General features: G+C 40.2%; 1 protein-coding gene across 2 annotated transcripts in view; it reads right to left on the bottom strand.

Annotated features, from left to right (window-relative positions):
• Positions 1-14,471, bottom strand: part of DCBLD1 (discoidin, CUB and LCCL domain containing 1) — a 91,965-nt gene extending 77,494 nt beyond the window's left edge. For both annotated transcript variants that reach the window (XM_088480967.1, XM_088480966.1), the window contains exon 1: positions 14,077-14,471. In XM_088480967.1, coding sequence (XP_088337093.1) covers positions 14,077-14,182 — 106 coding nt within the window. In that variant the 5' untranslated portion in view covers positions 14,183-14,471. The remainder of the gene's footprint in view (positions 1-14,076) is intronic.
• Between the last annotated feature and the right edge of the window lie 473 nt (positions 14,472-14,944).

The raw sequence follows: 14,944 nt of genomic DNA, 5'->3' as shown, positions 1-14,944 counted from the left end.
CGGGAGATATTCAATTAAACTTCTATTATTTTGCGTGTGAATGCGCAGGATTAGCTGCGTTAGGCAGCTTCTCCAGTGCTAAGTGCTGGGCACGATGAAGTTATGGTGCACCCGGCTCTCTTGACTAGCCCCGAAGTCCTAATTAACATACATTTTTGTCACACTACAGGAGGTGCAAGCAGATATCCCCAATAAATGCAGCCTCTGGGCCATTCATGAAAATGAATTGAATAGCACTTAGTCCGGGAGCTACATTCCCATATAAGAACTGAATTGTCTCCTGTGTGTGTAAACATAATAGTCTATAAAGCCAAACAGAAGTACAGCATTGCAGGTTGAGTCTCCCATATCCAAAATGCTTGGGACCAGGGGCATTTTGGATATCAGAATATTCCGTATTTTGGAATATTTGCATAAAATAATGAAATATCTTGGGAATGGGCTCCAAATCTAATCACAGGATGCATTTATGTTTTATATACATCTTCTACACACAGCCTGCAGGTCATTTTATACAATATTCAATAATTTTGTGGCTCAAACAAAATTTGTGTACATACATGAAATTTATTTATATTACATATACACCTTATACACACAGCCTGAAGGTAATTTTATACAATATTATTAACAATGTTGTGCTTTAAACAAAGTTTGTGCACATTGAACCATCAAAAAACAAAGTTTTTACTATTTCAGTCATGCTCAAAAAATTCCGTATTTTGGAATATTCCGTATTTCGGAATATTTGGATATGGGAGACTCAACCTGTATAATATAAAGGGGGCGGGGAGGGGAAGGGGGGTTTGAGAAATCAGAACAAAAGATGAAAACTATTCCTCATAGGTGTTTCTGCTGTACTAACAAAAGGAACAAAACAATGACTTGGACAGAAATAGATAATACAAATCTGATAGACATAAGTAAAAATGTGCTGGCTAACAATTACTATAGCAGTATCTCCTTGTGATAATTTGTCAATACTTGGTCATCAATTTCTTTGAAAGTAGTGGCAACTCCAACCATCACCTTGGCATACTTCTCTTACATATTCCCTGCAAAAAGAAACGTGGCGCAGTCAGCACCACGTTTCTTTTTGACATTCTTTTTTTTTGACATTTGTAGTTGGGGGAATTGGATTTTACACCACATTTCTTCTATCTGCAGTCAGCAGATAGAAGAAATGTGGTGTAAAATCCAATTCCCCCAACTACAAATGTCAACTAAATGCCCTCATATTGGTAAAATAAACCATCATTCTACCTACTTCTCAGTTCTCAAGCTATCAATCTCCATTGACTACAAGGTTCTTTCCTATAAATCCTCTGCTTCCCATAAAATGTGAGAAGAAAATTGAAAGCATCAAGCCTTACATACAAAACACACATATAGCATACATTTGTGTTTCCGTGTCGACCCTCTGCAGATCCCCAAAGACGTTCTAATTTATTCCCCTCTCATAACCTCATAGCATGCATGGTTACAAGACGTCTCCCATCTGTCTAGGGGGAGGGGCCACTTCAGTAAAAAGGTTTTCTAGGTGGTAGCATACTTCCCTCCTAAATTTCAGGGAGTTCCGCATGGCTCCAGGGAAAGCAGGGAACCCTCCCAGATCCCACCCACTTCACTAACATTATGTTGTGAAGGCAGGGCCATGATTATGTGAATTGCATAACCACGCCCCCTACACTTGCCAATTGGAGGATCTCCTGAAGGGGAGGTCCCAGATGCAGTAATGCTGGCCATACACGCTACAATTATCGTGGCGATCCGCCTGATATCGGCGGATCGCCCTGATAATTGTAGCGTGTGCGGGCGACCGAGGGTTAAATATTGCTCGGTCGGGCATGCAGGATTGTCCAGCATGCCCGTCCGATGCGATATTTACCCGGTAACTGTCGGCCGCATCGGGCAGCGTATACCCAGCCGCGGCCGACAGACAGACATTTACTGTGTTCCTTCCTACGGAAGGAACAGGGAAATGTCTCCTCCCCCGGGGGCGGAGCGCGGATGTCGGGCTTATCCACTGTGAGATTTCTCTCACAGTGTATGCCGGCGACACCTGCGGCTGGCAGCCGGCCAGATAAAATGTCTGTCGGTCTGACAGACATTTTATCTGGCTGTGTATGCCCAGCGTAAGTATTGTTGTAGACTAGCTCAAACACTTGCACCAGAAGAGCAATTTGGAAGTTTCCTTGCTCACTGCTTAGCCAGGAAGCCGCTCTCACATCCTGGAATTTGAGATTTCCTTACTTTGTGATATCAACACATACTAACAGTTTGGTCAGTTGTAACTAACAAACCTCAGTGTGTTGTATAATGGTTACTGTAAATTGAAAATTGTATAGGATTATTCTGTAAAAAATATTTTACCATGCAGTTCGGTGAAAATAATTGTCCTACACCATGTAAATTTTATGTAATTTATTTTATAAACGATTGAAATTATGAGTAAATAGCCCCATTCATGAAAAACATAGGCATTTAATATAGATGCAAGTTTTAAGTTCATTTAAATTAATCAATTTCCAACGGTAACTTTTATGGTTGGAGCTAACACTCTGTATCAGTACCTAGGCCCAAGTAAATACACTTTTAATAAAACTGAACTAGAGATGAATGCAAACTGACTTTCAGTAGCAGCATCTTATTAAGCGGTGTGAAATACAGTGGTAAAGTCTCATGAGTTTTGCACAATTTTATTTAATACTGGCAGTGACAAACGCAGGATTTCTAGAGGGGGGGGGGGTTTCCAAATGCTTGATTTAGAGTGAGTCTGGCTAGTCCATGAAGAGGGTATAATTAGTACTTATCCAGCTTTAATATGCATCATACAAAGTGTATTGTGTGTCATAATTCCAGCATGTCCAGGACCAGCGATCACAATAAGCCATTAAATGCAGCAGTAGGGCCATCCTGCCTGAGCTGAATGTTTTTATTTTAGATGTGGGCACAATTCCAGAGTATTAGAGCAACTCCGGGAGTCTGAGAGCAACCTAGCATTGCCCTGGACATATATGTACATATTGGGCTCTATAGCAGCACATCCCTAACAGTGAATGTTTTCCAAATCTCCTAGTTGATGCACAGGTTATTTATTACTAGCTGATACATGTTAAAAGATCCATAGGTAAAGCTAATTATTTCATTTGTGATAGTGAGAATAACATGCAGCACTTGTAAAATCTATTATATTACTATTTCTATTGTAGTCATGGTGTGGGCTAGGGAGGGGGGTTTCCAGGCAGACAGAAACCCCCCCTGCATTTGCCTATGACTGTATTTATACATAAACATGTCACAGAATGATTACATAATCCATGGGAAGAGCAAGGATGACAAAGGTCAATTAACTGTGCTGTGGCTGGTATAGGACAGGGTACACTGGAGGTAAAATTTCAACAGATACATATGTAAAATTTCACAGCCAAATATTTTATGGAACAGTTTTGAAAATATTGCCCATCTCTAGGTCTGACATGCGACATAGGAGACCCCTGTGATGAAGATACACTGCCAAGTCACTCAGAATTTACATGACAAGAAAAGTCATATGAATACCAACAGAGCATGTTGAGTTTGTTTCAAACAGATCAGCACACTAAGGTGCCTATGTATCAAAGCTTGATGCGAGTTAAAATTGTGAAATATATATCACCAGCCAATCAGCTCCAAACTATCATTTCTGAAACACAGCCTGCAAAATGTAAGTTAGAAGCTGATTGTTTGGTGATATATATCTCACATCAAGCTTTGATACATATGCCCCTAAAATACCATTCAAATCTCACAAGTGCTGAAGTCAGCTTTGAATCAGCCAGATGGTGTCTCTCCAGTGCCGTCCTGAAGAAAATTGCCTCTTAACAATACCAAGGAAGTTTTAGGTGTAAATGATAAACTGCTTTTGTGTAGTGACAACCCAACTTGTCCTCTGCATACACAACATGAGCATATGTATTCATAGAAAGAAACGTTTGTGCAGTGACATTAGATAAACCTGTACATCAGTTGAATATTTAAATTGAACTAGTACAGTCCAGAGTTGTGTAACTTGACATTTACAGAAGTACCATACTTTTCATTGTGAAAATATTTTTGTCAGGTTTATTGGTGTGTAATCTCCACTAGAAGTCTAAAGTTCACTGTGATTTCATATACATTAGATCTCGTCTCAGCAGGGGAAGAGTGCCAGGCCCAAAATATTCCATCATGCCCTTGCTTTTCAGTCACTCCATATGGAGTGTTGAAGAAAATACCAATAGGTCTATTTATGAAAACCTCAACCAGGTTACATAGGGATCGCAGGTCGCTGGCCCGTCGTTGGTGGTTTGGTGGTGTGCTGGATGTTCGATATCAATCATCCAGCACACCGGGAAGGTGCAGGGAGATCAGTCAGCAATATCGTTATCGCTGACTGATCGTACCGTGTGTACGCACCATTACGCCAGAAAAGCCATTGATTTATTCAACACTTACGTAGATAATGGCGGATATCACATAGATCTCTGAGAGAACGTCGAAATTGCCCAATTTATCAATTTCCATATCTTTGCTTTTGGAGCTTGCTTCTGGCAGCAAACACCATTTTCAGGTGGCATTGGCTACCTTTTCCCATTTCCTTTGACATGGAACAACCATTTACAGATGAGTTGTACATGCGCGGTACTGTTCATTAAGAAGAAAAGCTAGCAGTAAAAGGCTTTTCAAAAGGGATAGTGCATTCTCGGGACAGCCCCTCTACAGAAGTGATGTCCCTGCAAGCTAGCATGTTTAAATCAGAGCTAAACAAAACAAAGACTTTTTGTGTATTGGGGGTTGGGTCTGAAAAACCAAGCATCCCTTACATTGCAATATCGTGTGTTCCAGAAGTGAATAGCTCCTTTTTTTATTTTGCTCCTAATTCTGTACATGCACCAGCACCTACTTTTGCAGTGCACTCAGCTGCATAGAAAATCAAAATAGGTTCTTTCAAGGTATGGGAATGGTTATGCATAGTCACAAATAACACTGACATATCTATTTTATAGGGCATATTGTAGTTCAGGTTTAGCGGCCCTATTAGAGGAGCCAGAGAAAGCTTCTCAGGAAAGAGGGCCATGTGACGCCTTCATGCCAGGATGCAGCTGTGGGGTAAGCAATGTCTCAGACTTGTTATGTGAAATCCCAACTGAGCAGATGGGTTTTTGAATTAGGTAGCGCTTCAGAGTCATCATTTTACTAGCAATGGGAGGATTGTGGCCGTATTTAGGATGCTGGGCAAATTCAAATGATTTCCACTAGATTTATCACATACACAAAACAAACTCGCTGAACCACACAACCCGGAATGCTCATTATCACTAAACGGTTCTACTTCTTAGTTCTGAAGGCCATTTGAAAAAAATAAAACCAAAAAAAGAACGCTAATCAAATTATTAACGCTAATAAAAATTATACTGTATCAATCATTTTAATAATATATTAACACAGATCTATTTTCCAAAATTTCATAATTTTTGGCACCATGTTTAAACATATTAACTAATTCCTCATAGCGCCCCTAGATTTCCCCGTCTCAGGTCAGCAGCGTTCCTCATATTAACTGGAGAAGAAAAAAGCTGGTTTGTGCACATAACTAAATGAGCAAAGAGCTGTAAGAATTTAAGTTTTTCCTTCCGATTTTGAAAACTTTTATTGTAAAAGGGTTTCCATGTGATTAACTCAGAGATTGGATTTTGTGACATTTTCCACAGTGGCCGATTTAAAGTAATCATCTATCGAAAATACAGAGCAGTGAGCTTTTGTATTCTATTTATTTGTACACTAAAACAAGGTCACTTGTGAATGTTGGGGTGGACTGGAAAAATCTCTCTTAATGAAATCTCTGAATGAAATCTGTATGCCATCACTTCAGAGATAGTGACAGTACCAGAATGTGCCACAGTCTGTGTGGTCTGAGGTGAGGGTGGGTGCAAAGTTTACAAAACTCCTCTCACAATATACTTAGGTGTTCATTATCCATCACAATGCACAATAAATTGCATGGCATTGACGGAAAAAAAAAAAACACACACACAAATATATATATATATATATATATATATATATATATATATATATATATATATATATATGTATATATATATATATATACACACACACACACACACACACACTTATTTATAGATCAACAGATAAGGGTGTGTGTGTGTTATATAATTAGGTGTATATATATATATATATATATATATATATATATATATTATACACATACATACATCTGCTGATTTATAAATACATTTGTATACATAACATTTTTATTATACAAAGAACGCTTTCCTCAAAGAGCCTTTGAAGCTTTGGAGTATAGTTGTACCATAAAGAGAATAGCAGGAAATCCCATGGACACCTTGAGCAGACACTATGCCGATACCACACTGAGTGGGATGTTATCGCTCAGACAGTAATCAGTGGAAACAAAGCATTCCCCTGGCAATCTGTACTGAAACCAGTGCAAACAGATAAAATACTGTCTGTGCATAAACCATCCTGCATATGCATTTAAATATGCATGACAAAAGAAGAAATTTTCTATCAACCAATGTTCATTTTAAGATTCCGATATTGGCAATTCCATACATAGATCAGACAATTTATTTTAATTACCTACTGCCCGATAGGGACTACCATTTACTAATTAGAACAAACAATGCACAGTGTTGATACAAACTAACACAAGTCTGCAATCTGCCTCTGTTTTCCGTCTTCCTGACACAATCTGCAACATGGTGAGCATTTTATAGTCATTTTCTTGGTCAAATTAACATACCTGACATTCTTTTAGTTGTCCGAAATCAGTAGTTCGTGTGGACACAGTGTTGGGCGCATGGCACATTATACTAACCTATTACCCAGCCCCTTGCACTGGGCTGTCCCAAACTCTTCCAGTCCCCTAAACCACAGGTTCTAAAACTCGGTCCTCAGGATCCCAAACAGTGCATGTTTTCCAGGTCTCCTCACAGAATCACAAGTTAAATAATTAGCTCCTCCTGTGGATCTTTTAAAATGTGTCAGTGAGTAACGAATACACCTGTGCACCTGCTGGGTGACCTGGAAAACATGAACTGTGTGGGGTCCCGAGGACAAAGTTTGAGAATCACTGCCCTAAATACCCCATTCTATGCCACATGCAACTGCCCTGGTATATGTACATTAAAGGGGCACACATTCCCAACTGTCCTGGAACAAATGTCCTTGAACAAAAACAAAAGTCCTGATCAGTGAGACAGTCCCCTCAAATGAGGACAGTTGGGAGGAATGAATTAGGGCATGTAAACATGGGAGCTTCTCATGTGATCGTAGTCTGGTGTATTGGCTAGCCTAAATTGGAAGAATTTATAAATAGGTATCATTTAACATGTTCGGTGTACACAGAGGCATTTGCAGATAAGGAAAGAGAACATGGATACAGGCAGGGCTGTAACAAAGGGTCAGCCAGGATGGAACTTGCCAGGGGCGCTGGTCAAGGGGGAGCACCACCTGGCTCAGCCTACCAACCCCTAAGGGATCAGCCTGCTATCCAGATGAACCATTCTAAAACTTTTATATTATTCATTGCATTGAGCTTAATTTTCTCTGTTCAGTAGTGTCCGGATACTAGACAATCAAAGGTAAGAAACAGAGCATCCCCTGTCTAGTGGCGGTCTGCACCCTCTGGGGGCGATTCAATTGTTTTTTTAAGGCACTCTAATTAAATAATGTTGCAATAACATTTTTGACTGATCATTATAATGCTCGTCGTGCCTAATTAGACCGGGTTTAGCCTCGTAAAATGGCTATACCTGTCTAAAGTCCTGGTTAGGACGCCCAGGACTTATCACACATTTCTGCTTGCATCCTGAGGGCCAGGAGCAGAAATGCTGGCACCGGCAGCTATCGCGCCTAAAGGAGCAACAATTGAATTGGCACTGACACCCACTGGAGCTAACATTTGAATTGTACCCTCTGTGTCTTAGTGGGCAGGTCCGTTAGCTGTACTCAAACAACACATCACATAGAGGTCGTGCTTTGCCAATAATTATATAAGTTACATTGGCACTGAAAATTTAGAAGGAGACTGCGGCTTGCTATTTGGGACCTTGCACCACTAGAACTGGACAGTGGACACCAGGAGCCGCACTCCCCACTGGCTGTCTGTCCTGTGTGTGACTGGCAGGTAGCGTTTCCAATGGGAAGTCACTGCCAGTTACAGAGTAGTTACTGACTCACAGAGGTGGCACATTTTACTGACATGGTGACAGCCCTGTAGCTCCTAGGTAAAATCTGCCTCTGGTATAATACAAATATCTTTCAGTGTATGGACCTGAACAATAAACGTTCACAGCCTGAACATAGCTGAAAACGGTCTGGATCCTCCTGACCGTCATTCAGCAGACTACAGACTGTGAAAGAGATGTACTAAGCCTTGGAGAGTGATAAAGTACCAACGAATCAGCTCCTGTCACTTTACAGGCTATGTTTGAAAAATGACAGGAGCTAATTGGTTGGTACTTTATCACTCTCCAAGGCTAGCACATCTCCCTTTGTGAACGGAGATCACGTCACTACACCTTGCAGAGGATATGGAGGTGCTCCTATTATCGGGCCCTTCGCTCCTCTCCTCGTCCATGTTGGCTGCAGTATTGCATTAAGTATTCTTGATTTAAGACTTCAAGTGGTCAAAAGGAGGCTCTCTAGAAGGACAGGGACATGGTGGATCATTAACAACTCCATTCCTAAACAAGCCATGGCCTCAATAGCTTCCCCTAAAAGTGACCATGATAAAGTCATCCATCTATCATTCTTTTATTTTCATCAAGTAACACAGTCTAAATTGTTTATACAATATTTATAAGTCATAATTTGTGCAGCCACTGACTATTGAACTGAAATGCAAAAATATTTTGCCAAAGCTTCTGCACAGACAACTAGGATGAACAGCCCAATAAAATAATGTTGGTCTGTTTTCCACCAATTTCCAGCTCCAATCCCTTTTAGTTCGCATTTTATAGCAATGTAAAAAAGAAAATCAAATCAACCACCACCAAATAGTCAGATTGTTTTTTTAGGGGAAATCCTTGTAAATAAACAAATTATGCCGAAGCAAGAAAAAAAAAGAAGAAAAAGACGAATTAATGAACCTCAACAAAAAATAAATGCAAAAATGCAATGTATTTCTATTTGCAAAAATGCTCTTATTAATCCACCCGACGCATACAAAAGCTGGACACTCACATTACTGGGTATATTCAATTAGTTGCAAGAATAGCAAAAATCATGCACCTACTGGGTTTTTCCTGTAGGATTTTTGCAGTGGGATTTTTTGTAATCAATTAGGTGCCTGGTGTTTCATTTTTTGAACGGCGGGAGTTTTTTTCCCCTTGCAGATCCAGAGCATGACCACTTTTCCTAAAATCCATATTTTTAGGAAAAATGGTCAGTAATTGCCCCGGAACCCCCCTCCCCCAATGATTAATTAAGCCATTGGAAGTCTTCTTAATCCTTGCTGTTGGAACCCGGTCATCTGCAGCAGAGTGTGTGATAAGTAGGTGTGAGTGTGTGTAAGTAAGTGTGAGTGTGTGTGACGCCCCCCTGTGAGTATGAGCCCCCCAGAGGCAGCAGCTGGGAGAACTACATCTCCCAGCAGCCCCCTCGCCAGTGTAAAGATGGAGGGGAGATGATAGGGAGCCACGGACACCACTGGACCATTTATTTTTTATTGCTGCATGGGGTTTTGAAAAAAGAAAACGCTGTGTGCATTTTTTTTTTTTCAAATTGGATACCGCGGGTATCGGGAGTGCGATACCCGCAGTAATCCAGAATTGGGCGCAAGGTCCGCAAGGTTTTTTGCAGTTAAAACCGCGTGGACAACTGAATAAACCTCTAAGGGGTTTATGGAATAGCCTGTGACATACAGGCTCTGGTAGGATTCTGGTGAGTTTGCCCGTATTTTGAAAGCAGCAATCATTTAACCAATAAGGCTAATCCATAAACCCCTAGATTTTTTTTATAAAATGCCCCTATAGAAGACGCCGTAGTGGAGCACAGGTGTACTCATTAGTGACTGACATTTTAAAAGATTCGCAAGCGGTATTAATTACTTCACAATTTTGTGAGGAGACCTGGAAAACATTGCTGTTTAGGGTCCATGATGATTGGAGGTGGGAAAAACTGGTTTAGACCAGGGGTAAGCAACTGCGGCACTTTAGCTGCTGTGGAACTACATATCCCAGCATGATCTGCCACAGTTTTACTATTTGTGTATGATAACATTGTGGCAGGGCATGATTGCATGTGTACTTCCACAGCAGCTGGAGTGCCACAGGCTGCCTACCCCTGGAATAGACCATACCTTCATTAACATTTTCCCTCTTAACACACTGCTTATTCCAGACAAGTCTATGGGGTACATTTACTAAAGTGAGAGTTTTTAGAAGTGGAGATGTTGCCCACAGCAACCAACCAGCTTCTAGCTATTATCTTCTAGAAGGTGCTATTTAAATGTTAAGTAGAATCTGATTGGTTGCTATGGGCAACATCTCCACTTCTAAAAACTCTAACTTTAGTAAATTTACCCCTAGGTCTGAAATAATCATGAGAGTGAAGGGACACAGGTTCAGTTTATATGAGATGACAATTAAAAAATAAATCTATCACGGTAGTCAGAGCTAAAAATACAGATGACTGCTATTACCATGTGCTCTTGTTCCTTGAACCGCATTGCATGCATTGGAGCATAAGACATTATTGCAGAAAGAAGTGTTAATCTACCACTTACTTCCATCAGAAGATGAAATTCCTCCCCATCCTCACAAATGCCATTTTGGCATACAGACCTATGCACAGTCTATAAATACAGGCATGTTGCATTAAAATAAGCAAATTAGATCATAAATTAAAAATGCAGTGATTGTTAAAAGGTTTACAATTCATGGTGCTGAGACTACTTTTCAAATTGTAAATCTCATTTCACCACTAATGTAATTGTCAGTTTTAGGTGGAATATCTTATGTTCACTTCAAAAAGTTGCAGCCCTGCATTCAGGCCATTGTCTTACAAGTACCTGCCTCTGGTCACCTTTGCTTGCCACTTACAGTATGATGCCAGTCTGGGTTGGATGGAGCGAGAGTACGTCAGACATCGCTGGACTCCATTTTCTCCTGTGCTAACCTAGTATTTTCCCAGACAGGCAGCATGTGGTCGACAGACACACTCAGCGGTACAATGCAGATAGTGGTGAGTGCTGGAGGTCCAAAGGACCAGTTGGGCATCATGAACCCTTCTTAAGGAACATTAATGGCCTTGGCTCAGTGAAATTTCAGTTTTGGGCAGAACGATCCTTTTACACATAAGACAGTGCAAATTAATCATTCTTGACTTCTTTCTTTCTGGATTCACACATCTCTTTTCTCACACCTATTATGTGTTTCATCATAGACATCACATTATGAGCTGGTGGACACAACCAATACGCAACTCAGTCAAAAAACCAGCCTGCAATGTATGTCAGACAATGACTAACACATTACTAAGGGGCCTATTCTTCAAGCTGGTTTCTTACAAATAATGCAGAAACAACAGTTTCTGCATCAGTTTATGTATCAATGCTATGTAAAAGCAGCCTAATACAGGAGGTTACACAGAAATCTCCTGCAATAGGCTATGTACAGCTGCAGATGTCAGTCACCATTAATGTCAATGGGGACTACAGTCTGACCCCGATGTGCCAAACTCCAAAAAGTGAAGCTTTTCAGAGTTTGGTTTGCGCCATCCTCAGATGGCGTAAATCTCTATGTCTATGGAGGCATAAATCTTAAGATTCTTCTCCCGCAGACTCCCAGAAACTGACAATGTGCACAAGCGTAATGTCAGTATCCGAGGAGAAATCTTTAAAAAATGTGAAAGGATCCTCTGACAACTTTGGTATGTAAATCACAGGGACAGTGGTTATTGATACTCCTTTCCCTTAAGATATAGTGGAGATGATCATGTAAAAATGTATTATTATCCATGCTGCGATCTTTAACACATATGCCCCTGTCTTTTGCTACATTTGTTTATCAATGAAACCTACAGATCCAACTTACACTACATTTTGATGTTACATGTTTCTGTCACAGGAAATATTCAATTTATACAACAGTCATATGGTGGTTTAACTATGGTATGCAATTGAGACGCACAAAACACAATAATCATTTATATACTGTGTATTACATAGTACAATGCAATCTGTCCTGTTAAAAATATATATAAAAATATTTCCTGTTAGAGCTTCAATAAAAATCACAACATATTGTCATTGGGCATAGATTTCAGCCCCTGGTGTTTGCCACACTTGTGTAAAAAATGGATTATGGTCAGCCAAAGCTGCAAATAGGAAACTTCGTTGAAATATGAATAAAGCTTCCATTAGTATTCAATGGAAAACCAAGATATATGAACTGAAGGTTACTCCGACCCTAATATCTATCCTATAGGTCTGCACCAAGGGAAACCATTATACTAATCTATTCACACTTGTCCTGTTACTATGGGGTCATAAGGAGTGTATGTGATTGGAAAGTAAGTATTGTAAAGTAAAAATAAGATTTTAGGTTTGAAAAAAGGGGACTGTACTGGGAAAAACATGACAAATTAAAGTCTAAATAGTAAGCTACCAATAACTATGATGCATAAGAAAAAAGATGAGTACATAGTGACAGATATTTCTAGGTCCCTGAAAGTAGTATAAACCAGGCCTCAATCTGTTTAGAATGTGAAGTTATTTTTGCCACTTCTAGACCTACATGTCATATGGGCGAGGTGTATCAAACCGTCAAGAGAGAGAAGTGGAGAAGTTGTCTTTAGCAACCAATCAGCTTCAGCCATTTCATAGACTGTGCTAGATAAATGATAGTAAAGGTGCGTACACACAACAATTTTTTTAATGCTTTAACTAGAACAATGTCGTTATCGTTAATCTTTTTAAGGTGAACAACGAACGAAAATCGTTCATGCACGTTCCCGTTTGCAGTTTATCGTCCATTCTGACTGTCCAACAAATTATTTTCTTTCATGTTGTACAGAATGATTGATGAACGATTTCCATATACTGTATGCATGATTAAAAAATCGTTCATCGTTCATGAAAATCATTCACAAAATCGTTCACTAATTTAGTAACCAACGATTTTTGTAAACGATTTTCGTTCACTTTTTCAAGGGAAAATCTGAACGAAAATCGTTGGTTAATAACATGGTTACGTGTGTATACACCTTTAGACTTGATTAATTGCAACGGGTAACTGCTCTACTTTATAATAAAAAAAAATAAAATAAAAAAAAAAAGCACATTTCTAGGTTTATTCAGGGGCATATGTATCAAAGCTTGATGCGAGATAAAATTGTGAGTTATATATCACCAACCAATCAGCTTCTAACTTACATTTTACAGGCTGTGTTTAAGAAATGATAGTAGGAGCTGATTGGTTGGTGATATATTTTTCACAATTTTATCTCACATCAAGCTTTGATACATACGGTAGACACACACATTTTGTGTTGTGTAAATGGACTTTATTGTCCTGAAGTGGATGAGCGCATATTATCAGTCAGAACTACAAGCTAATCTACCTTCCAAATTATTGGTGTTGAAGTCAAACTACTTGCTGATACAGTGATAGCAGTTACAGAACCTACAATGGATTTAAAAGAGAATTGCTACAAAGGAGGACACATATGTTGCATGCCATAGTACAATATTACAATACCGGTTTTTTATTACACAATCATGCAGAAACAATATCAACCAATAACAGATGGTGATTTTTTTTTCTATTCACATTACAGTAATCAACGCTAATGAAAACTTGCAGGCAATGTCTGATGTGTGGCAGGAGGACTGCGTGCAAGTGGTTACCTTGCTTCCAGCTCTCATTATAATGTACTGCCCCACTGGCTGTACTGTACTCCTGCCATAGGTAGTTATAACACATCACCAGGAAAGGCTGGGTACATTGTACAGTACAAAGAAAGAATTCAGGTGCAGTTTGCCTATGAGGACACATTAATACTCACCCAAAGTTTCTGCCAGAAGCATGACAGGAGTACTTAGTGAAATCCCCAGCAAGGTCAGCAATCCAATGACGGGTTGTGGCCAGTACAAACCTCTGATCCCAGCCATGCCTCAGCTCAGTGCCCTGTACAGTCCTTTCCCCTTCTGAAAAGTTTGCAGCAAGCTTTGGCTCAGAGCAGGATTTCCTCTACAGACAGTGAGGGCTTGAGTCTCCATACAGAGACTGAGCTCAAACTCTCCTATCCAGAGTATTACCTCAACCTGTGTGTGAGAGGAGCTCTCATAGACACCCGCTCTCTCCCCTCCGCGTGAGTGATCTTACATTCACCATCTGACTGACAGTCACACAGCAGCCCCATGCTCCTCCTAACCCGCCGGAGGGGGCTGGGAAGAGAGACATACGCACAGGTCTGCGCGTACTAGCGACCTCTAACGGTCAATTTAAGTAATTGCTACTAGGCATGTTCTGCCGGGGGCTCGTCAGTAGTTCCAACGAACAGGCTACTGCGATACTGTCAGACAGTTATTATTACACTATCATCAGGTAAGTTTCCAATTACAAGAGACGTTCCCAATGTGCTGTCACAAAAGCAACACCTACACAATGATTATAATCATGTTCTATGTAATCTATGTTTTCATCCAATGCAGTTTTAAGCAAATGTATTTGCTACATTGTGGGTCTGATATTGAATCAGACGCTGCAGTGTCCGTGTGTGTGTGTGTGTGTCTTTTGCTGGTATAGCATACGCAAATGCCGCTACAGCAGTGGCGTCACTAGGGGGGTGCAGGCCCTACCCGGGTGTCACCTGCCGTGGGGAGACACCTAAGTACCAGCACTGGGGGCAGTCTGCACCTCCGGGATCTCCG

This window comes from Taudactylus pleione, unplaced genomic scaffold (assembly GCF_031769625.1).
Source record: "Taudactylus pleione unplaced genomic scaffold, aTauple2 ptg000259l, whole genome shotgun sequence".
NCBI lineage: Eukaryota > Metazoa > Chordata > Amphibia > Anura > Myobatrachidae > Taudactylus > Taudactylus pleione.
This window is presented reverse-complemented; position numbering and strand designations above follow the sequence as displayed.